This window comes from Podarcis liolepis, assembly GCF_965112155.1.
Source record: "Podarcis liolepis genome assembly, chromosome: 9".
Lineage (NCBI taxonomy): Eukaryota > Metazoa > Chordata > Lepidosauria > Squamata > Lacertidae > Podarcis > Podarcis liolepis.
In genome coordinates this window covers 69,753,424-69,778,623 of record NC_139564.1, presented here as the reverse complement: position 1 = coordinate 69,778,623, position 25,200 = coordinate 69,753,424, and the positions used below count along the sequence as shown (strand labels likewise).

The 25,200-nt window shown below is 44.7% G+C and overlaps 1 protein-coding gene across 11 annotated transcripts in view; it reads left to right on the top strand.

The window, feature by feature from the left end:
• The window catches only part of PPARGC1A (PPARG coactivator 1 alpha), a 651,951-nt gene that overhangs the window by 584,871 nt on the left and 41,880 nt on the right, over positions 1-25,200 (top strand). For 6 of the 11 annotated variants that reach the window (XR_014516001.1, XR_014516003.1, XM_083460443.1 and 3 more), the window contains 3 exons: positions 15,707-15,901; positions 21,476-21,601; positions 22,805-23,009. Coding sequence is in view for 7 of the 11 variants with exons in the window: in XM_083460443.1 (XP_083316569.1) it covers positions 15,707-15,901; positions 21,476-21,601; positions 22,805-23,009 (526 nt within the window). In the remaining 4 variants the exon portion in view is untranslated. Of the gene's footprint in view, positions 1-7,368; positions 7,613-15,706; positions 15,902-21,475; positions 21,602-22,804; positions 23,010-25,200 lie in introns of those variants that run through there. The other 5 variants (XR_014516002.1, XR_014516004.1, XM_083460447.1 and 2 more) reach the window with 2 other exon arrangements.

Sequence of the window (25,200 nt, the reverse complement as noted above, 5' to 3'; positions counted from 1 at the left end):
GAGGGGATTTGAACCGCCGACCTTCTGATTGGCAAGTCCTAGGCTCTGTGGTTTAACCCACAGCGCCACCCGCGTCCTCGCTCATGAGTTGAATACTACCTAAAATGTTTCACATCTACCACAGCACGTTCAATGTGTGGTGGACTGAGTTCAGGAGATACAACTAGCTGAGCTGTGGCATGTGCTGGTTGTTCCTCGGTTGTACCCCAGCAAAAACAGTTGTTGCAGATGTGCCCAAAGAGATTTTCTCCTCCCTTGTGTCTCATTGATAGCTTAGTGTAGGAATACCTTTTCAGCCAGAGTGAGCAAAACTTTGGGGAGTTGCAGCCCAGGGTTGGTGAGGCCGCAGGCCAAAAGTGCAGAGACCACAGATGTGTTAGGAGCTTGCCCTACACTTGAGTAGGACTCTGGTAGAGACACATGCCCAACTGGCATGTTCCCTCCCTCCTGGTTGATCGTTCAGGAGCTTCAAAAGCTTTCTTCTGCCCGAACATCACAGCAACCGATGCCAACAGACATCAACACACTTAGGGATCCGCAGAGTCTTTGCAGCTTGCGTGACAGACCTCAGCAACTCAGCATTTTGGCTAATCTACTTTATTTACATTAAACACACACGGAGCACTGCAACATGGCTCTCTCTCTCTCTAGCATCAGACATCAAAGAGAAAAAACAAAGGACAATAGTCCCACTTCACGGAACACAGTAACTCAAACATCCTGTCACCATCACTTTCCACTCTGTGGAGTCAAAACATATACTGCCATGTGATAGACAACAATCCCATGACTGCAGTCGTGGAGCAGCAATTCTAGCAAGATGAACTCCACTCTGTGATTGAGCCTGTTATGTAGTTAAATAACCAGTATGGTTATTTAACTACATAACGCCAGTATGGTGTAGTGGTTAAGAGCGGTAGTCACGTAATCTGGTGAACTGGGTTCACATCTCCGCTCCTCCACATGCAGCTGCTGGGTGACCTTGGGCCAGTCACACTTCTCTGAAGTCTCTCAGCCCCACTCACCTCACAGAGTGTTTGTTGTGGGGGAGGAAGGGAAAGGAGAATGTTAGCCGCTTTGAGACTCCTTAAAGGGAGTGAAAGGCGGGATATCAAATCCAAACTCTTCTTCTTCTTCTTCTTCTTCTTCTTCTTCTTCTTCTTCTTCTTCTTAAATAAGACCAACTGAAATGGTCTCCTTTAAAAAGAGAGGGAGAAATAGCCCACAATATTCTACACAAATTGAGGCATACCTGAACCCACAAGCATTCAGCAACTTGTAGGCATGTGAGAGTGATATCTGTGCAGTTCATTTCTATTTTAGTCTTCTGGCTGGGCAAGGCATGACACTGACAAGCCTATGAGGAAGGAAATATGGCAAGGCCCCAGAACCTAGAGAGGAAGAAGCTATCCTGCAGCGTTGCTGTCTGCGTGCGTAATAAGAATAGTACTTGGCACATTTAAAGTGTTCAGTGCGCTACACAGTGCGCTTCCCACAGTAATCATTATAACAGCTCTGTGTACTAGGTGCTACACAATATGCAGAGATACCATCCGATTCTAACACCTTTTACGAGTAGCTGAATATTTGCAGGTTCTTGAGTTTCATGGAGATCTAACCTGGGCAGACTGAGCCAGAGTTTAATGGTACCTATTTGAGGACTGCGGGTGAACTGTTTTGGTCCCAGGTGACTGGAGAAGAGCAAATGCAGTACAGAATAGTGAACAGAGACCCAGGGATATACAGACCTATAAGCCTGACCCTTTTTACTTGATAGAGTGTTAAATTGTGTACTAAAACAATACCGTTCTAAGAACCTGTAGGGGGGAAAGGGACAAAAAAAGGAAGGACAGGCTGACCTCACAAAAGAGAGAGCTTTGCTAAATATTATTGAGTTGAACTAGAAAGATTTAAAAAGCCCAAGTCTTCATTGAGAGCATTGAGTGACTCCAGTCATTTCTTAATTAAGTATATCAACATGTTTCCACAAGGCATTTTGGATTATCTTAAGTAATTAAAGTCATTCCTTGGTGTGGTAAACAATGGTTGAGTCTTGCTAGGCCTCTGGCATCAACACAAGCTGACTGTGTAATTGGATTGCCTTGGAGACTTGATAGCCAGATGGATTTTTGGAAGGACCAAGCTCTACTAAGGAGGAAGAATGCTGCCCATATCCCTTCTTCTTTGTGGCGATGACAGAGTGCTAGGCCTTTCTGGGGCTGGGCAATGTCCTCAAGGATCAGCTTGGGTTGTTGGTGTCACTATTCCACGTGACCAGGCTTTTAGCTTCGATGGGGCTGGAATGCTTGGTTTGGTTTTTTTCTTTTTCCAGAGCATCCCCAACTTACAAGAATCATCTCAAGAAGAATAAAAATCAGACTCGGAATGTAAAATTCACTTTCCAAGAACAACAACCAACCGCTAAAAGCCTGGGGGAATAAGCCCATTTCAACTTCCCTATAAGATAGAGTAGTAGATGTTTCTGTGGAGATAATTCTGTAATGGGTTTACCACCACAGAGAAGGCCCTATTTCCACTTACCACCTGTTTATCATTTGAAGCCAAGTTTGGAACAGTCATACATTTCCAACCATTTGCTTCTTTTTAAATAATAAAGATTATTTCCTGATTTTAGCTACCTAGGTTGAGCTGCGGGATTGTGTGGCAGTATGGTCAGAAGACCTGAAGGCAACAAAATGACAGGCTAGCCCCCTCCTACTTCTCCCCACTACAATTTTTCCATGGACCTTCACAGTTCCACGTTTTCAGCTGAGTAGCTGAAGTGGTATGTGTGTAGCACCTAAGTGCTGATGGACTGGCAGCTCAAAGTGCTGTGGTGATGGATAAAGACTGATGAGCCATAGAGTTCCTTACAACTACAGGAGTATCAGAATCTGAAGTGGGCAAAGATATGGTCTCCTCAGGTAGCAGAGTCTGTGTAACAGGACTCCTTGAGCTAAAGTCAAAGATGATTACAGAGAGCACGTGAGGGTGCAGGTGGCCTGGTATCCTCTTATATGTTGAAACACTTTCTGCCATTGCAACCATCTTACACCCTGTGTGAGTGTTTTGGTCATTTCCCCTCTAGTTGGTTTGCCCTGCTCTTTACAAAAAAGAGCCTTCCTTGTTCTTGCACTGTCAGCCCAATTGTGGAATTTCCTTCTTCAGGAGACACAGATAACAAAAATTTTAAGGGGTTTCCACTGCCAAGTGAAAACATTTTTATTCTCCTAGCCGTTTGGTGTAAATCAGTGATTTCCGCTTACTCAGTTTTATATTTTCATGTGTTGCTGTGTTTTAATTATTTGGCCTCAATAATCTGCTTTTAAGTAATGCGTACATGGTAGGTTTGTTTGTACATTTTGTAACACGTTGGAAACAACCCTGGGATCAGAGTGATCCAAATTGGGTAAATAAAATCGTGAATAGATTTGTTTTGGGAGCATCTTGCTTTCACCTAAGACACCAAGTTTTGCAATCCTACAAGATTGCTTACAATAAAAATCTAAAGGTCTGCTTGTTCTGTAGTGATGGCCTGAGGATGTCTCTAGGTAAGATTATTTGTCAGCAGAATGACAGTATCCAAAGTAATAGTTTTTTGCTGTAGTCGCCATCCTTGCTTCTGACTACAGTGGTACCTCAGGTTCAGAACTTAATTTGTTCCGGAGGTCCGTACTTAACCTGAAACTGTTCTTAACCTGAAGCACCACTTTAGCTAGTGGGGGCCTCCCGCTGCTGCTGCGCCGCCAGAGCATGATTTCTGTTCTCATCCTGAAGCAAAGTTCTGAACCTGAAGCACTATTTCTGGGTTGGCAGAGTCTGTAACCTGAAGCGTATGTAACCTGAAGCGTATGTAACCTGAGGTACCACTGTACAGCCAAACCTAAGGGCCAAACTAGATGTGGCATTTTACTTTGTAGCTTGCCCCCCAGCGTGTAAGGTTTGGGTCCCCCACCTCTGCAAAAAATAAAATAAAATATGCAAAGCTGGTGCCCCTGCTCCAGATGATGATGATGATGATAAGGGGGAGAGACAGTGGCATAGCATGGGGGGCACAGGGGGGTTTGCACCAGGGGCAACATTGTTAGGGGTGCAAAATTTCAATTCCCAGTGCTGCCCCAATACAGTTGCATGCTTCTGTTGCTGGGCTCCATTGAAAACAGCTTTTCCATGCAAACCAGGAAATGACCTCTCCAGACAATGAAATGACTCTTCTTTTCTTATCTCTGAGGTTGCAATCTCCTGCGTGACGCAAGTGCCATTAGGCAGTTGAATGTGCATGCATACTCTGCCCGTTTCCCTTTCTCCCACCCCCCTTGCGAGGTGCTGGCAATCCACGCTATGCCACTGGGGAGAGGAAGACATTAATCCACTGTGGTCCTGATTTACCATATTTTTTGCACCATAACACTCACTTTTTTCCTCCTAGAAACTAAGGGGAAATGTCTGTGCGTGTTATGGAGCGAATGCCTACAGATGGTGGGGGGATCTGCTGCAGTCGTGAGCAGAGGATCCATGGTTCCCCATCCTTCCCTTCTCCGTGGCTTGCTTTGAAACAGCAAAGCGGGAGAAGAGCCATTGAGTGGGGAGGAGAGAGGGACAGAGAGCCTGCTTGCTTTAAAGGAGCAAAGCGGGAGAGGAGAGGAGCCTTCTCCTCTTATACCCCTCTTCTGCATTATTAACAGCATCCTTCTCCACCCACCCCACGCGTGTTCCTTGTCCCTTGAGTGCTTTTCTTTCCCTCCCCACTTAAAACGTGGTTACAAAGCACGGATCCACATGGATCCTCAGGATTTTTGCACTGGGTCACCCCAAATTCACCATCAGATCACATAGCATGTCCATGGCTACAGCTTGCACCAAAAAAATCACACACCCACTGTTGCCTGGGGCTGCAGTGGTGCAAAAACGTGGTTACAAAGCATGGATCCACATGGATCCTCAGGATTTTTGCACTGGGCTACCCCAAACTCACTGTCAGATCACATGTCTGTGGCCACAGCATGAACCACAAAAATCACACATCCGCTGTTTCGTTTAGAATATTTTTTTTCTTGTTTTCCTCCTCTAAAAACTATGTGCGTGTTATGGTCGGGTGCGTGTTATAGAGCGAAAAATACGGTACACACAAAGAGAGAGAGATCAAGACCACAGTGGGTCTGCAATAAACTTTCATTTTACCATCATGTTTGGCTTGACCCTGAGGCGGCAATTGTTTGCTGCAGAGTGGTGTGTGTGTGTTGAGCGTGTTCTCATGCCCACTTCACAGAAGGAGCCTAATCCAGTCTTCCTAATTTTTCTGCTCACTTTGCACATGAACAAATGTGCTGGGAACATCCTTATTCATAAGTCAGGCCCAGTGTAAGGTGTTGCCCTGATTTGTGTTGCGTGATGAGGACTGGAAGGGGAATCCACCATGTTTCTTGGCATTATAAAAATGCACTTAATATTGTAATGTTAAGATAGCTGGCAATGAATTTGCCACCATCAAGTTCTGGACACATTTAAACATCCCTCGTGTGCAAAACACAGTTAATGCATTTATTTAGTAATCAGCATATTATCTCATGTAGTCGGTAAACGTTGAGGCCCAAACTGCTGATAAGATCGTTTGCTTTCAGGTGTTTTTCAATATTGTGCTCAGCGTCAACTATAAATTGAGTTGAGTGACCTTTTGGTTCTGAATCAAATAGACTGCATTTCTGTGGTTTCAATTACATACACATATATATAATAGGGACCACAACAATTGCACCAGTATCTTATCGTTCTGGTTCTGTTAGCGCAGTCAAGAGTCTGATAGCTCATTCTCCTTTTCGTTCTCTGTGTTCAAAATCAAAGCCTTGGTGCCAACGAGGGGGAAGATAGGCAGTTTACACAACTGAAATCTAATCATTTAGCAGCTTGCAAGAACTGTGAATGATTTCTGGTCAAAGGATGTAAAATGTGTTGCTACAGGTTGCTAGCAAGGTAGTGTATTTGTGAGACAAATAAGTCAATTAGTAGCTCCTCCATTTATTAGAAACTTAATTGTCAGCACAGAATGGAAACTTCTGAACTGCAACAGCTCATTAGAAGCAAGAAAACATGCAAGGGTGTCCCCCCCCCCAACTTTTAGTAGACTTTTGGAAATGTGTTGATGCCAGAAAAGCTTAAATTTATACTGAAACAATGCATCAGCTTGAGAAGTACGGAGGGTATTTTGTGAAAATTTACTTAGGATGAGTTTCAGATCATTTTAGACAAAGACCTCGTTGGCCTTTGGTTATAGCTTGTGGTTTGTCTTTTTGTTGCTTGCATCCAGCTGTCTCAAGAGACTATGGAGAGCACCTTCAGGTACGAAGTCAAACCATTGCATTACTGACCACCCTGAGACACAAACCTGGGCAGTGTATATGGAGGGGCTGCCCAGAGGACAATACTGATGTGGTCCAAAGGGAAAAAAGCATAGCAATACAACAACAACAACAACAACAACAACAACAACAACAACAACAACAACAATTTATTATTTATACCCCGCCCATCTGGCTGAGTTTCCCCAGCTACTCTGGGCGGCTCCCAATCAAGTGTTAAAAACAGTACATCGTTAAATATTAAAAACTTCCCTGAATAGGGCTGCCTTCAGATGTCTTTTAAAGATAAGATAGCTGCTTATTTCCTTCACATTTGAAGGGAGGGTGTTCCACAGGGTGGGCACCACTACCGAGAAGGCCCTCTGACTGGTTCCCTGTAACCTCACTTCTCGCAATGAGGGAACCGCCAGAAGGCCCTCAGTGCTGGATCTCAGTGTCCGGGCTGAACATTGGGGTGGAGATGCTCCTTCAGGTATACAGGACCGAGGCCGTTTAGGGCTTTAAAGGTCAGCACCAATACTTTGAATTGTGCTCAGAAACGTACTGGGAGCCAATGCAGATCTCTCAGGACCGGTGTTATATGGTCTCGGCGGCTGCCCCCAGTCACCAGTCTAGCTGCCGCATTCTGGATTAATTGCAGTTTCTGGATCACCTTCAAAGGTAGCCCCACGTAGAGCGCATTGCAGTAGTCCAACGCGCCAACATGGCTGTAGGAGTTACAGCCTAAGGGAGTTACTGGTTTGTCTGAAGGAGGCTAAACTACAGCCCCGGTTTGGATGAAAATACTAAGCAGAACTTACAGCTTCTCAGAGCAGCAGCAAAACGATGGGGGGAAGGAACAAAGTGACTGTGATTTCTGCTCTACGAGCCCAAGCATTTGCGTGTTCACAAAAAGCCATGGTTTGCCTCGTGGAAGGTGATTGCGGCAGGGAGCCTTTTGTATCTGTGGCTGTTTCCATGCTTTTTGGAACCCTGATTATGCAGCGTTCTAAAATGTGAAAGGAGTCTCCATGGAAGCCAACCGTCCCTTCCCGTAAGCTGGACTGTAGTGGGAACAGTGGCATGGGCAGAGCTAGCATGAGCTTGTTTCTGCTGCTGCCACCTCACATGCTAATTAACGCTTCAAAAGTAATATCTGACTAAGGTTATTGATGCAATGAATTTAGAGAGGCACCTTTGTACTTAACTGACCAAGAATGCAGCCATAAGCACTATCTGTAGCGTATGCTTCTGAAAGTGATTCCCATATCCATAAGGTATTGTCAGTATTTTGTGATCGTGTCAGAGGAAGATAATTGGGTGATACTGTTCCTTTCTAACCTATTTCTTACATAAACACCCTTTCTCGCTGAAATGCTACCTTCGGTTTGTGTTGTGCATAGATCTTGTCACAAAATATTCAGTTTATTTTAGTGTTTTGGGGTCAAATGTTTTGACAATGCCAAAGAACAGTATGGGATTTCTAATTGGGTGGGATTCATGGAAAGAATTTAAGCATAGTGTGGTTGTATAGTATTTTAAAACAATTTTGTTTGGGGGTTTCTTCCGTTACGTAGAAAATAGGAAAGGCAGGTAGTGTTGAAAAATGGCCATGAAAACAGAAGGGGAAGTAAACTTTCAGCTGGCACTAGATAGAGAATAAACTGAACAGAAAATGCTCAGGGAAGTTGACAAAAAAAGAGAGTCCTCTTCATGAACAGGAGCTGTATGTTCTATTTCAAAAAGAATCTTAAGTTCTAAAAAATAAAATTACTTTATCTGGTGCCAGTTTGAGGTTCTTTTTGGTTAATTATTATCCGTGATTAGCTGTAATAAGTTTTACTTCAATGAATAACGTGCCTCGCCTGTGTTTTTCATACTAGACATACTAGACAACACTAGGTGTGAGACTGCCACACGACTTGTGTTGTGAATCAATGTGGGGGGAAACAATACTAATTAATGTGGTTTTTTTACTGTTTAAAATATGGACAAATTCATTTTGGCAAAAAGACACTGCTTGGAAAGTTGTTGTTTTCTGCTCAAGTATTTAGGAAATCTCTATATGGCACACTTTCACAGTGCCGTCCAGACTATTTATGGGATCGTTTCAGCGGGGTGCTGAGTGTGGCACTCTCACTCATTGATCCTCCTGCTCAGCACCTGTCTGGAACTGTTCAGTCCTCATCAGGATGAGGCTACCTCATATAATTGCTGGAATGTCCCATGTGGAAGATGAGCCTCATAAGCAGCAATGCTGGAATAGTGAAATTTACAGCTTTTGGCTGCGGCAAAGCTTTCTCCCTGCGCTGTCAACACCACAGCTCACACCACGAGCACAAGGCAGGGAGTCGACACTTTAATGAACGTTATGCGGAGATGGATCTGTTAAAATAATAATTGCAATCACACTTTTTGGTTATGCAAAATGACCTTCTCTGAGTTTCTGTAGACTTCTGCTAGCTGAAATTACGGTCTTTGATGTGCTGTGAGTACTAGCTATAGTAGTACTTCGGGTTAAGAACTTAATTCGTTCTGGAGGTCCGTTCTTAACCTGAAACTGTTCTTAACCTGAGACACCACTTTAGCTAATGGGGCCTCCCGCTGCGTGATTTCTGTTCTCATTCTGAAGCAAAGTTCTTAACCCAAGGTTTCTGGGTTAGCAGAGTCTGTAACCTGAAGTGTCTGTAACCTAAGGTACCACTGTACAGTGGTACCTCGGGTTAAGTACTTAATTTGTTCCAGAGGTCTGTACTTAACCTGAAACTGTTCTTAACCTGAAGCACCACTTTAGCTTAATGGGGCCTCCTGCTGCCGCTGCGCCGCCGCAGCCCGATTTCTGTTCTTATCCTGAAGCAAAGTTCTTAACCTGAAACACTATTTCTAGGTTAGCAGAGTATGTAACCTGAAGTGTATGTAACCTGAAGCATATGTAACCCGAGGTATCGCTGTACTAGTTTTCGGTGACATACTCCAGCAGCCTGGATAGTAGCTGGGGGAAAACTGATTTGCTGTTGCAAGGGGTTGAGCAAAAGTATTATGATGCACGGGACAAGAACTGATATGGTTTTAAAGACAACCCCTTTTCGCCAGCTGAGCAAGTCTGGCATTCTGCCAGTGCAGCCCCTTAAACCTGGGATTGGCCAGCCCACCTGATGCAGCAGATCCAGCTTCAAAATCCACTTTCCCCACAAATTCCTTTGCACTATCCCTTAGTTTCCAAGCTCCATATTCTACTGTAACCAAGCAACAAATGCATTTTCTCTCCTCGTCTCCCTCTCCATCCTCTGTTGTCTCCTCTGAGCCTAATAACAGATTGTGAGTTCCTCAAGGCAGAGACTTCTACACACAGCAAGAAAGCCTTCCACTGGCTAGAATGGGGAAGCTCTCTCTCTCCCCCCCCCCCCACCTAATTGCAAGAGTGAAGACACTATGGAATAGATAATAATAATGATGATAATTTATTACTTATACTGGGTCTCCCCAACCACTCCGTCTGGCTCCCAACAGAATATTAAAAACACAATAAAACTTCAGACATTAAAAACTTATGTAACAGGGCTGCCTTCAGATGTCTTCTAAAAGTCAGATACAGTGGTACCTCGAGTTAAGTACTTAATTCGTTCCGGAGGTCTGTTCTTAACCTGAAACTGTTCTTAACCTGAAGCACCACTTTAGCTAATGGGGCCTCCTGCTGCCACCGTAGCCTGATTTCTGTTCTTATCCTGAAGCAAAGTTCTTAACCTGAAGCACTATTTCTGGGTTAGTGGAGTGTGTAACCTGAAGCGTATGTAACCCGAGGTACCGCTGTAGTTGTTTATTTCCTTGACATCTGGTGGGAGGCTGTTCCACAGGGCAAGGAGGCATGAGCCTGCAGTTCCTCATTCATGCTGATGGCACTATGGCTATTTAATGCCCCTCCCCACTTTTATTTCTATACAGTGGTACCTCGGGTTAAGTACTTAATTCGTTCCGGAGGTCTGTTCTTAACCTGAAACTGTTCTTAACCTGAAGCACCACTTTAGCTTAATGGGGGTCTCCCGCTGCTGCCGCGCCGCCGGAGCACGATTTCTGTTGTCATCCTGAAGCAAAGTTCTTAACCCGAAGCACTATTTCTGGGTTAGTGGAGTCTGTAACCTGAAGCGTATGTAACCTGAGGGACCACTGTACTAGTAAATACACCCATTTCAAAGACTATCAGTACACTCATTTCTCAAGAGAATGAATGGACCCTGTAAGAGGCTGGCCCTGCAACTTCCTATCGCTCAGGGAGAAGGAGAGCAAAACAAGATCCTTTCTTTCTTACCACCTTTTCTCAGTGCTGCTTTGGCTATGTGAACTAATAAAAATGTTTCCGTATAAAACAGTGTTTTGGAGCCAGCAACATGGCGAAGCTTCGCAAAGGTTATCTCCCGACGTCATTTGTGAACAGACATGTGTTGGCTGGGTAGCGTACCACCGTCCGTGGTGACTTTGATTTATTTGCTCTGTAAATTGGGACTGGAGCAATAATGGAAAGTGACATTAATTGTTTTAACAGAGTCCTCTTTGTCACATCATTTGCTTTCCTCTGAGGGGTGTTTGATTGTTTGAAACTTGTACGAAAAACTAATGGAAATTGCTATGATGAGGGCCAGTGTCCACTCCACATTCCGACTTTGAATTGTCGGGGCGCTTCAGTGTCTGTTTGAAAGCGCAGATGCCAAGCGCTGGAACAGCAAATGCTGGCGCTTCTGGAAGGGTCCGTATTATCAAAGAAAGAATGCTGACCTGGAAAGGATTTTTAAAAAGAAAAAGTTCTGCTGTGGAGGCTGGATCCACTCCAGTCATACATGCTGAAGAGATTCTGCTTGTGGAACGAGTGACATGAAGGACTCCCATAGTTCTTTTGGTTGTAGCTCTTGGCTAGGGTTCTCTCCTTTAGGGGAGCTGTATGTATTGGGATGTGGGTGAATCTGTGGGTTAAACCACAGAGCCTAGGGCTTGCTGATCAGAAGGTCGTTGGTTCGAATCCCTGCGGTGGGGTGAGCTCCCATTGCTCTGTCCCAGCTCCTGCCAACCTAGCAGTTCGAAAGCATGTCAAAGTGCAAGTAGATAAATAGGTACCGCTCCGGCGGGAAGGTAAACGGCATTCCCGTGTGCTGCCCTGGTTCGCCAGAAGCGGCTTAGTCATGCTGGTCACATGACCCGGAAGCTGTACGCCGGCTCCCTCGGCCAATAAAGTGAGATAAGCGCCGCAACCCCAGAGTCGGTCACGACTGGACCTAATGGTCAGGGGTCCCTTTATCTTTATCTTATGTATTGACCACCCAGGGCTGGCCCACTCATGAGTTAAAGTGAGGTGACTGCTTCTGGCAGCAGGATCCACAGGGGCAGCAGATTCCGATATCGAACTTTCCTCCCGCCTTGTTCCCGATGTCGATCTTTTCCCATCCCCTCTTCCCCAGTGGCGGTGGGTGCCATTTTGTGGTTTGCCTCCGGGGCCAAAATGTCTTGGGCTGGTCCTGTGATCACTATCCCAGATAGAATTAGGCATACAAATCATTCGTAAAGGCTTCTACCTATTTGACTCTTCTAATTCCTTGTTTATGTGCAGAGCCTTCCAAGAGAGGCTTGTGCTCCCTTTTAAATTCCACAAATGTTTCTGGACGAGGCGGGACCGTTTCATCTGATGGCAACTTAATGATGTGTGGAAACTTCCCACTGGGTCATTTCATTAGGCTCTTAACAAAACTCTCTCGACTTTCCTTGAAATCCTACATGTTGTTGCTTTTTTTACTTGAGGAGGAACCTCAAGATTTGCTTCATATTTCATATTTATGCTAAATTCTGGTGCCTACTTGAAACCCCCCAAGGGGTTGAGTTTCACTTGCCTTGCATATACAATACAATGCTAGGGTTCGGGACCCTGGCAGAATCCCATAAATGGCCCTTGACCAGAGTGGATACAACTGTGAAGGCCGTGGCAACCATCCCAGCGAAGCCAGAATGGGTCTTAAGGAAGTAATAATAATAATAATAATAATAATAATAATAATAATAATAATAAATAATAATTTTTTATTTATATCCCGCCCATCTGGCTGGGCTTCCCCAGCCACTCTGGGCGGCTTCCAAAAAAATATTAACATACTGTAATACATCAAACATAAAAAGCTTCCCTAAACAGGGCTGCCTTCAGATGTCTTCTAAAAGTCTGGTAGTTGTTGTTCTCTTTGACATCTGGTGGGAGGGCGTTCCACAGGGCAGGTGCCACTACCAAGAAGGCCCTCTGCCTGGTTCCCTGTAACTTGGCTTCTCACAGTGAGGGAACCGCCAGAAGGCCCTCGGTGCTGGACCTCAGTGTCCAGGCAGAACGATGGGGGTGGAGAAGCTCCTTCAGATATACTAGACTAAGGCCAATATGATTATAAGGCCCATTTAGACATCACGGAAAGTGTGTTGTATAACTGTGTGCTGAATTAGCAGAGTCACATACCACTGGCTTCAGGTGTTATGTGCATGTGCTGTAATTACATGCACAGTCCAGTGCGTCTAGCCCCAGCAATGTGTGAACCGGGATGGGGGACCAAGTCTCTTACTTCTTGTTACTTATCAAACTGTGTTAACAATTTAGTCCTGGTTTTCTGATGTAGTCCCCATGGCCTTAAAAGCAAGGAGAGAATGGGGGAAATTCAAGTTTATTGGGTGTATTATTAATTATTATTATTATTATTATTATTATTGCTATTATTGTTAAAATTAAGATTTGTATACCACCCTTCATCAACAGATCTTAGGGTGGTTAGTTGAAAGAATGATATAACATCTTCAAAGAAGTATATGTTGTTTTATTTGTTGAACCTTTATTCATCCCTAATAAAGAGCAAAATGTCCAGGGCTGAAGTTTTTATGTGATCAGACCTAACATGCATTGGATTTTAGGTGCGCTTAAATCGATTAAGTGTTGCATCCAGCACGTGTCGGTGGGACACCCATTTATTCTGCACACTTGGGTGATGGAAATAGGGCTGTAAACTCCTTTTTGTCTTGAAATAATAAAACGATCAAACATTATAATTGTATGCATGTGTAATTGTTTCCTGAACTGCTCTGTTGCCAAAAGGGAGATTTAACTGAACAGGAGTTAATTCAGTTAAGATCAATCTAAGCTAATCTCTAGGGAGAAAAGCCTTTATTTTGAGGTTTACACTGTGATTCAGGTACTACCCCTTTGCCCGTTCCTGGGTGGTATTAAACTACTTAAGTGTGACATCTGTGGAGAATATCTAGTCTGCTTCCCTTTTCTTTCTCTTACTGAGAATTGTATTTGGCTGCCAGCAAAGTCTTTGCATGGGCTCCACAGGGAGTTTTTCCAAGCCCTAAGTCATTAATAATTGCTGCGACAAATCTCTAAAATATAATAAGTGCTTTTATTTTCCCCCCCCTGCCTTCCAAATATACGGATGATAATTAGAACGTGTTGCATTGAGAAATGCAAGGATATTAAATATATTTGATTTGACACAAACAAGTCCCCGGTACTGAAATAAGATATCTAGTACAAATTAATGTTGCAGCCACATCTGATTAGGAATTAATCTACTTTTTATAATTGCAGCCTGAATTAGATAAATGCATACAGTAGTTGTATTGAGCACTCAAACTACATAACAGGAAAGGACAACTTCAAAGGCAACCTGCAGAATACATTTATTTAAAAAAAGAAACCAGGAGTTTTCCATTAATAATAAGAGCATTGATTGCTTTTCTTCGATATGCATATAAATGAGAAGTTTCCCATTTCTGGTAGTGGAAGTAGGCATCTGGAGAACCAAAGAGGTCTTTCTTCCAGTAGCACCTTAAAGACCAACTAAGTTAATTCTTGGTATGAGCTTTCGTGTGCATGCACACTTCTTCAGATACACTGAAACAGAAGTTGCCAGATCCTTCTATATAGTGAGAAGGTGGGGAGGGGTATTACTCAGAAGGGTGGTGGGAGATGAGCTCATCTCAGCTATCTGCCAATCACCCATTCCCACCACCCTTCTGAGTAATACCCCTCCCCACCTTCTCACTATATAGAAGGATCTGGCAACTTCTGTTTCAGTGTATCTGAAGAAGTGTGCATGCACACGAAAGCTCATACCAAGAACTAACTTAGTTGGTCTTTAAGGTGCTACTGGAAGGAATTTTTTTATTTTGACTATGGCAGACCAACACGGCTACATATCTGTAACAAAGAGGTCTTTGGCATTCTTCCTTGTAGAGCTCTCCTCATTAGCTGTCTTGCTTCATCAGCCTTGTAGTTTTGTTAGATCAGTTAGTTTCAGTGGTGGTGGGTTGTTGCAGCAGCAACATCTTGGGTGTAGTTCATAGGACACATGGGTGTTGACTGAACTAAATATAATCCTGTAGGATTAAGAATAGGGAAAGGGATGAAGAAACATTGCAAAGCATAATGGGGAGCAACTGTTGCAAAAGGTGTGTGCTACCCTGAAATTCAAACTGAGTTACCGTACTTTTCTGTCTATAAGACGAGGATATTTTTATTCAAAAATTATGTCTAAAATTGGGGGTCGTCTTATACAGTGGTACCTCGGGTTACAAACACCTTGGGTTACAAACACTTCGGGTTGCAAACTCCACTAACCCGGAAGTAGTACCTCGGGTTAAGAACTTTACCTCAGGATGAGAACAGAAATCATGTGCCGGCGGCGTGAGATGTGGTACCTCAGATTAAGAACAGACCTCCAGAACGAATTAAGTTTGTAACCCGGGGTACTACTGTATATGGATAGTGCATAGCGGGGACATTAGATTGTTTCCTGCTGCGAGCCAGAGATTGTCAGTGGTTATAAGCCATGCTATTGGTGGCTGCCGCAAGGGCTGTTGTTGATTGGCTGCTGCTGCTGCAAATGGGCGGGTGATTGGCGGCTTCCGCTGGCGAGGGGACAGACAATAGGTAGCTTTTGCAACGCATGTGAGAGGCAGTGGATTAGTGATTTTCGGCAGTTTTGCCCCCAAATAGTTCAACAACCTCACCCCCTCCCCAAAGATCAACAACTCTGGGCAATCTCTCCCCTTTTTATAAATTTGGAGTCCCCCAAATTTATACACGGGGGCGTGTTAAACACAGAAAAGTGCGGTACAGCGGTACCTCAGGTTAAGGACTTAATTCGTTCTGGAGGTCTGTTCTTAACCTGAAACTGTTCTTAAGCTGAGGTAGCACTTTAGCTGAAGCGTCTGTAACCCGAGGTACCACTGTAGTTAGTTAGCACTTTGCGCCCTCAGAAATCAATTGGGCCAAATCATGTTATATGGCTATGTAAGTCCTACAACTCCCTTCCTGACTCACCTTTTTTTCCTCCCCTGTTTTCCTGCTTTTGCAGAAGATAGACGAAGAGAATGAGGCAAATTTGCTAGCAGTTCTCACGGAGACATTGGACAGTATCCCTGTGGATGAAGATGGACTGCCTTCATTTGATGCACTGACGGATGGAGATGTGACCAACGAAAACGATGCCAGCCCTTCGCCGATGCCCGACGGCACCCCTCCACCTCTGGAGGCAGAAGAGCCGTCTCTAGTAAGAATCTACCTTCCTAGTGTTTAACGGGAAATGGAGGTGCCCTCTCACTATCCACTGCATGGGTATGATGTAGCCACAATAAGGTTTGGTCTTTTCGTTTTTAGACTGAAAACCCAAAGAAAGCTTAATTGGACTCGGGCATTTCGGACAGAAAGCCCAGGATAAACTTGTTTGTTGGTGAAACGATGGTATTGCCTGAATGTTTTTCTTCCGACAATGCACACTCTTGCTAATTCAGAAAGGGAATGCTTTGAGTATGTGTTTTCCCATTAGGAGATCTCCAATATATGTGTACAAGTTTCACTTTTAATAATGTGTTACCAAGATGTTGTTGTTGTTTAGTTGTTTAGTCATGTCTGACTCTTCGTGACCCCATGGACTAGAGCACGCCAGGCACTCCTATCTTCCACTGCCTCCCGCAGTTTGGTCAAACTCATGCTGGTAGCTTCGAGAACACTGTCCAACCATCTCGTCCTCTTGTCCCCCTTCTCCTTGTGCCCTCCATCTTTCTCAACATCAGGGTCTTTTCCAGGGAGTCTTCTCTTCTCATGAGGTGGTCCAAGTATTCGAGCCTCAGCTTCAGGATCTGTCCTTCCAGTCAGCACTCAGGACTGATTTCCTTAAGGATGGAGAGGTTACCAAGACAGCTTATTGATAAAGGCTGGATTCACGTTTGGCTCACATCTGTTAACAGCTCCTTGGATTGTGCTAGTAAGTGGGTGAAAGGAAGAGAGTTCTTTTCATATGGGAATCGGCAATTGAAAACGCCTGTGCCAAATCTGAGGGATAAGAGTTGGCTCTCCATTTGCCAAACCAGAAAGAAGATGAAGTGGTGGCTTCTCAGAATGGGCCTCCTGTAAAACTAGCCGCAGACTAGGACCCTATCAAACGGTCAGCCTCTTGCTCAATGAACTGAAAAGATTTATTGATATTCAGTAAAACGCCTCCAAATCTCTACGGCCACAGCTATGCTATCAACTTTAAACAGCTTCAGTTTTTGTTCCCTCTTTCCCCTCTATGTGAAATATTTGTAATAAATAAGCTACGTCTCTGTTAGGGTGCCTAGAGTTCGTAGTGTTTAACATTGTTGTCAAACTACAGTTCTCTAAAGTCTTTGAGGGAAACCACAACAGTGTTTATGCTTTGCATTTTTAGACGCAAGTTAGATGTGCAGCTAAAAGATGTAATGTGTGAAGGAGCCCACGGCAGCGATATCATAGTTCCAGATCAGTATTCTGTTGCAGAAGCAAGGATTAGAAGGAGAAGGGAGAGGAGGTGGTGGTAGAAAATGGAGAAAAAATGAAGTCCTAGAGTCTTTCTTTTTTAGTGTGCACAGAGCCCAGTGAGATGCGTCCTCATGCTCCTTTTCAGATGTGCTAAGGGGCCCTCAAGAATTGTGTCAGGACAAACCTTACAGTTTGCTTTGTCTTGAGAGAATAGTATCCTCATTAACAGCAAATATCCATTGCGCGGACAGGCGGAGTCCCCAGATCCTGCACGGTCCCCCCGTCATGTGGAATAACGACTCAAGACAATGTGCTATGGGATTAAATTGGCCACAACTTTATTAAATTTCAAATGTGGGTAGACCTTGGCTCAGGCATTGGGCGTTCTCCCTCCCTGGTCCCCAGCCGGGGACCTAGGGAGCATCAGGGTTATCCAGTGTGTGTGGGGGGGATGGGCCGGCTCTGGAGAACATATGTTCAAGCAGAGATGGCCGCCCCCGTAACGCCGCCGCCGCAGGAGAGAGCAATGACGACCTTTCGGTGTACGGCCAAAGCCTCCCTTCAGAAAACCCCTTTAACGGGGAACCCTGGTATCGCCGCCGCAAGAGGAAGATGGACAAAAGGATTCCGCCCAAGGCCTGATACCGCCAAAGTTGTGACGTTTTGCTACGGGAAAGGCGAAACCTGCCAATGCAGGGAAATTCCTTTCCGGCCCTTTAACAGCGACCTTAACGTAGCAGCGCCCGCATACCTGTGAAGAAACGTTAACCTGCAAAACCTGTGAAGAAAAGTTAACCTGCAAAATAAGACATTAACTGAGGGTGGGTAGGGTGGGAGAAGCTCTGGAGCCAAGTGAGGATTCCTAGGTAAGATCCTCCCTCTATTGTGTGGGCAGGTAATCCCTCCCCTACCTGGCCTGGTCTCCTTGGCAACGCTTCCCCCAGGTGGGATTGGACAACTGACTGAGGTAGGCGGAGACCTCCAGGTATCCCACCTGAGGGGAGGCAAAGCCAAGCCTATGCTGTTGGGGCCGCTCCAGATCTAGGGGCTGCACGCGCCCGCGCAAAGGGCGCCCCCCGTTTTAAGTGGGGAGTGGTCATTGCTGCCAGATCTGTCACTACCAAAGTGACTGCTAAGATTTTCAGAAAGCACCAACCCCTAACTTTACAAAAACCAATTCTGCTGCCAGAGGACTCTTTTATCTTTTGGTCATAATGGAATCGAGAAGTTCAGCATCTTATAGTTTTGACTATCATGATGACTTGCAATGTACATTTTCTGAATGATTTTATCAGCTACCAAGAAGATTTGTATTCACTCTGCCTGGCGGAAAAAAACTAGCCAATTGCCAGGCCTTGTTTACTTTGAGATGTAGCATTGTCCTTCATATTCTGCATTTGTGTCCCTCTGCTATAGACTTTCCTCTACTGTAGGCAAACGTTGTCTTTCCACTTTGTCAGAAGAGAAGATGTCGGAACCATGCAAAAAACAATCACTTCAGTCTTCAGTCAAATCATTTTACATTTGATGTCTCTTTGTCCATCTGTGGTCCATGTTAAGGTGCACCACCTTTGAAAGGTGTATTGCAAAGAGGGCTTGACTCCAAGGCTGGCTAGATTTTGTTGGCCCCTGAGCACCATTCTGTGCATGGGTCCTTGAGCTTGCCATTGTTGTTGTTTAGTCATGTTTGACTTGTGACCCCATGGACTAGAGCACGCCAGGCACTTCCGTCTTCCACTGCCTCCCGCAGTTTAGTCAAACTCATGCTGGTAGCTTCGAGAACACTGTCCAACCATCTCATCCTCTGTCATCCCCTTCTCCTTGTGCCCTCCATCTTTCCCAACATCAGGGTCTTGTCCAGGGAGTCTTCTCTTCTCACAAGGTGAGTATTGGAGCCTCAGCTTCATGATCTGTCCTTCCAGTGAGCACTCAGGACTTATTTCCTTCAGAATGGATAGGTTTGATCTTCTTGCAGTCCATGGGACTCTCAAGAGTCTCCTCCAGCACCATAATTCAAAAGCATCAATTCTTTGGCGATCAGCCTTCTTTATGGTCCAGCTCTCACTTCCATACATCACTACTGGGAAAACCATAGCTTTAACTATAGGGACCTTTGTTGGCAAGGTGATGTCTCTGCTTTTTAAGATGCTGTCTAGGTTTGTCATTGCTTTTCTCCCAAGAAGCAGGCATCTTTTAATTCCATGGCTGCTGTCACCATCTGCAGTGATCATGGAGCCCAAGAAAGTAAAATCTCTCACTGCCAAAGCAAGTGGCTGGCAGTCATGCTTATGGCTGATGTTCTGCAGCCTTGTTCATGTGTCAGAGCAGTCATATAAAGCTTTTTTAAAAAAGTTTGGACTTGAATTTCAAGGGCTCAGGATGGCTGTGGATGCTGATTGGTGTTTATTGCTGACTCCTGGTTTGCTTGGCTCAAGTGAATTTCTCACATGGAAGGAAGACATTGTGGAGAGCTGGAATCTCCTTTCCTGTCTCTGCTTCCTATATTTTCCTTCCACTTCACACTTCTCTGCCTTGCCTGGATCCAGCCAAACAGGTTGTGATGAAGGGGAGAATGTACATCCCTATGCAGCTGCATATGAAATAAAGTGTGTAGTTATGTTCCTATGTGTATATGGCAACATACGGTCATGACTCTTATGAATCTGAAAGTCTTTACCTATGCCCTTGGGCACAATCTGCATTTGAAATTGGTTGTGTGGTTCCTCAGGTAAAACAGCCCCCCCCCAGCTGTTGTTTGTTAAATCAGGAATGTAACACAGTATACCTTTTCAAAAAACAAAAAAAACCCCCATCATTTTTGGCCTAGGGATAAGTACTAATATATCACATTTTAGTGTGTAAAATGGTTTTGTAAGTCTTACGTTGCTCGTCTTTTTGACAACTCTGGGAAGCAGGCGTTTTATCTTCCGCGTTCCGTGGTATCTAAGGCTAGAAGCACAGAATTCCTTCCATTTAGGAACTAATGCGGAACTCTTGTGCCGCTCATTATGCGTGACAATCCTGGTAAAGGTTCAGGGTCAGAGTTGAAGTGCCCTTCCCCTTAAAAAGCTCATGAAACAACTGGTGACACAACTCCAGTTTTGAGGGGTTAGGTTGGCAATTTTGAATCATAGAATCAAAGAATTGTAGAGTTGAAAGTCTATTAAACATTAAAAGCTTCCCTAAACATGGCTGCCTTCAGATGTCTTCTAAAAGTCTGGTAGTTGTTTTTCTCTTTGACATCTGGTGGGAGGGTATTCCACAGGGCGGGTGCCACTACTGAGAAGGCCCTCTGCCTGGTTCCCTGTAACTTGGCTTCTCGCAGTGAGGGAACTACCAGAAGGCCCTCGGCACTGGACCTAAGTGTCTGGCTCTAACCAACTGAGCTATGCAACTTCTCATATGATCCTCACAATATATCAAGTCAGGGTACTTCTGCCCGTGCTTGGACCCTGTCAGTCCACTTAGCCAACTACATCCAGTGTGTACTGTGCAGTTGGCATGACTGACTTCTGCCTTGATTGCAGGGGATGGCCTGGGACATTGGCCATGCCAGTGATGCTTTCTGCACTTCTGGTTGCACTACAGTGCACAAGTAGGAGCATGCAGGAGCTAAGATTTTTTAGGACCGCAATGCCTCCAGAACCACCTCTCCTCATATGAATGGACCCAGACCCTGCAGTCATCAGCTGAGGCCCTTCTTCATATGCCTCCTCCACGATGGGTCTGGAGGGTGGAAACACAAGAATAGGCCTTTTCTGCAATGGTTCCCCATTTGTGGAATGCTTCCCCCAGGGAGGGTTGCCTGGTGCCTTCAGTATGTATCTTTAGGCACCAGGTGAAAGCATCTCTCTCTAGCCAGGCCCTTGGCTGATTAGGGAGGGGGTTATTGGTGGAGTTTTCTGTTTGTTTATTAAGTATTTTGTGTTCTCAGTGTGCATTTCTAGATTCTAGGCCTGCGGGACATTCATGTATGAAGCAGAATGCATTAGGCATAGACAGGAATAGTCCAGCGTTTATAGGCTTAAACCATACGAGCATTTCCCAAATTTTACTGGCATGAATGGATTTATGGTTTTGCCACCCATAAAGGCCCTGTGCAAATGTTGCTTCCACATGTGGACTTCCAGCAGCCGTGGGGCAAGGCAGGCAAGCCTATTGTTCAAAATCCTACTTTTCCATCTTGCATAGCCTCTATACATGTTGATATTTGTCCAAACTGGACCCGAGACTCATAAATTCAGATGAAACCTGAGGAACGGAAGTGCATAACCTTATTTCTTTTTCTTCCCAACCTTCCCCCTTCCGCACCCACCCCAAACCTTTCCCCTTGTTATCCTTGCAGCTTAAGAAACTCTTGTTGGCGCCAGCTAACACCCAGCTAAATTACAATGAATGCAGTGGCCTCAGCACACACAACCATGCAAACCATGCCAATCACAGGATCAGAACAAGCCCTGTGGTGGTTAAGGTACAGTGCAATACATATCAAGATGGTTTTAAATAGTTTCCTTTTCCCCCACTAGGGCTCAGACATTTACCCGGCCAGTGCACAAGGAGTGGGATACGTCTCAAAGTTTCACCTGACTCCGCAAGCAATGTTGGATGCAGGCACTCTGTGCAGAGGTCCATATACACAATGGCCCAGTTTCCATGATCACACACAAACCCTTTTTGTGTGAAAGCAAAGGATCTTAAAACTGGGCCATTGCACATACAGACCTCAACACAGAACATCTTGTTATTATCTGTGGAGAGGGAAAAGGAGAGATGTGCATCTACTCTTTCTGCGCACGAACTGAATTTTCAACCCAGTAACTGCACCAATAGCCTGGTACCTTATCTCAAATTGTGGGGTTGGGGCAGAAGCTGTGGGGTTTTGTTCATATGTGGGGGTGAGGGGATATCATAAGGAGAAGCTGCTTCTGTTCATTTTTTTCACTCTGAATAATTCATGTTATGCCTTCCATACACACACCCTTTCTTGGCAGCATTAACGCATTTTTAAAGGCTGCTCTTCTTTCCCCCTCCACAGAATTGTAGACAGTGCCATTAAAATATTACTGATGGGCTGATGTGTTGACGTGCGACTCCAGGCCACCACTTCACTTGCGGCCCAACTTAGAAAAAGATTATGCTGGAACCTCAGTAGAAAGGTCTATGTCAGCCATTAATTGGCTCTGATGCTGGCAGTGGTGTAATTCTGTTAGCAGGCTGTATTAAACAATGTTTGTCTTGCCATTGACTGTAACCGAAAACAGAGCATTTAGGGGTACTTAAGAGAGTTGTGAGCGCTGGGCTTGAGCAATCAGCAGCAAATTAAGGTTTAAGCCAGCTTATTTCCCCCCCTCCCTGTTCGTAGTAAAGGCGCTGTAGGGTCTTGTTAGTTATATGTTGCTGAGTAGGAACATTGAAACATAAGAGAAATGAAATAAAAAAGCCGCATAAATGTCATTTAGGAATTTTAAATGTAATTTTCTTTCCTTGTTCTGCAAACAATTATTCACAGCTCATAGATCTAGTGCTCTTATAAGGAACACTTCACTGAAAATCACATCTCTTCAGAAATCCTATATCCATTCTGATAAGGTTCGGTTCACTAATTTCAGCTTTCTTTTTTCTTTTCCTTCCTTCCTTTTATTACTTTTCCTTTTATTGTGACTTGTTTCTTAAGACTGAGAATTCATGGAGCAATAAAGCGAAGAGCATTTGTCAACCACAAAAGCCACAAAGACGTCCCTGCTCAGAGCTTCTCAAGTATCTGACTACAAACAATGACCCTCCTCAGACCAAACCAGCAGAGAACAGGAGCAGCAACAGAGACAAATTCACCTCTAAAAAGAAGGCGCTTTTGCACTCTCAGACGCATCATTTGCAAGGTAGGCTTGGGATCGAAGAATAGGTTTTGCCCAATGATTGTCATTGTTGCAAGTGATCAGACCCCGGGAGGGGGGGAGGTGAAGGGAACCTGTAGCTTCCCGGAGAACATTTCCTAGCAGCTCAGACCAGTGAACAATGCTCATCTCTAAAAGCTTCTAGGAGCCAGGAAGCATTGCCTGACCCTCTCTGGGTCGGCCGAAATCCTCCACCTAGCAGCTTCTCTTCTTTTGTGGGAAACTTGCCTGTACAGTGCAGAGGGGTCCCTTTGGAAGTTCCCTGCAAAATTTCGGAAGGATAGGTGCAGAAGATACAATGGATGAAACATTGTTTGATTAGGGTGCATTGAACTTTTCAACTTCCCAATTGCGTAGAAATTATTTAAAATGATTGTCAAGCACTTGCTGTTCAATAATAGTAACAATAACAACAACAATAATTTAGCATTAGCTGACATTTTCAGAAAGTTAAAATCAAAATTCTTTGGTTTTCCGAAGCAGTTTATTTCCTTCTCAGTCAAATGTAGACTTAGCAAGCTAAAAGTTGACCAATCAAAAAAATTCAAAACCAGATTTGAACTCCTCACACCCCAAACCTTATTTTTAATACCCCCTCACTGAAGAAATTTGCAAAAAAATAAATTTCACCTCCTAAAACAACATGCTATACTGTTTGAGACTTTTTGGTCAGGGTTGTGTGGTTCCTTTGTGCCCCTTGTGTGATTATAGTGAACTTCTGTAGCGGGGATTCTTTTTTTATTTGTTTGTTGCATTCTTACCCAACTTTTTTCACAATGCTCAAGGTGGCTTCCTACTCCTCATTTAATCCCAGCAACAACTCTGTGAGGTAGGTTAGGCTGAGAGGTAGTGACTGGCCCAAGGTCACTCAGTGAGATTCGTGGGGAATCGAACCCTGGTCTCCCAGGTCCTAGTCCAACACTCTAACCACTGCACCACCACTGGCTGCATGGAGCCGCTGTGTTTCCTTGGAGGCTCACCAGCCTAGAAGAGTCATGCTCCTTGAGGGGTGAGGCTAAACCTGAGGAGCTTTCACCCCTCCCATACCCAAGAATCTCCTGATCATCTCCTGATGGTCTCTCCTGACTCTCCAGAGAGAAGGAGGCGTGTCCTGCCTATCTACTTATTCTGCCCAGCAACATATCTGTGTGTGTGAGTGAGAGACAGTCAGTCAGTGTATCGGAGAGAGTGAGAGTGTTAGAGATTCTAGAGATAAGATTGCTGCTAAGTGCAGCTGCAGACTCTCAGTGTAGCATTGATTTATGCTTAGAATATTTAGCTCTGTATATAGTTTTGTATCATAGTTGTAGTTATAGAATAAAAGGAAGATATTTTACAGAGCTGCTCTCCGAGTGGTTTATACTCTGCAAGACTCTGCAAAACTCTGCTGTGCAACGACTGTATTATTGAGACAGTGAATCCAGTGCTCTCAGCTCTAAGCTGTGAGTCCACAGCACTGTGACCTGTTCCTGTGAGAAAGGAGGTCTCTGGCGGTGCTACCCAGCTCGCCTAGCCCAGTCGGGGTTGAGGTGCAAGAGTCCAGTTGGTGCACTGGCTCTAGGGCGATGCTGACAAAACCCATGTAGCTCTCAGCCCAGCTCTGCCTGGGCTCCCTGTTAATTGCTTAGCATAAATTGGAACGTTAGCTGGGCACATTTGTGCATGCACACAGATGCAAAGATGCATTTTTAACTAGCATAGCTCCTCTTCCTCTGGTTGTTGTTAATAATAACATGCATTTAGAACACATTCTGTGTGCAAAGTGCTTAGGGGTAAAGGGTTTAAGATTTCTCAAGTAAAGAGTCTCTTCACACACAATGGTTTTTAAGTGAGCACCTAAGGTCTATTAAGAATACTTAAGAATACACTGAGCCTTTTGGGCTTGCCGATCAGAAGGTTGGTGGTTCAAATCCCCGTGACGGAGTGAGCTCCCATTGCTCTGTCCCAGCTCCTGCAGTACGAAAGCACACCAGTGCCAGTAGATAAATAGGTACCGCTCTGGCGGTAAGGTAAACGGTGTTTCTGTGCACTCTGGCACTCATCACAGTGTTCTCTAGTCCTGCTGGCCACGTGACCCGAAAAGCTGTCTGTGGACAAATGCCAACTCCCTTGGCCTGAAAAGCGAGATGAGCGCTGTAACCCTATAGTCACCTTTGACTGGGCTTAACCATCCAGG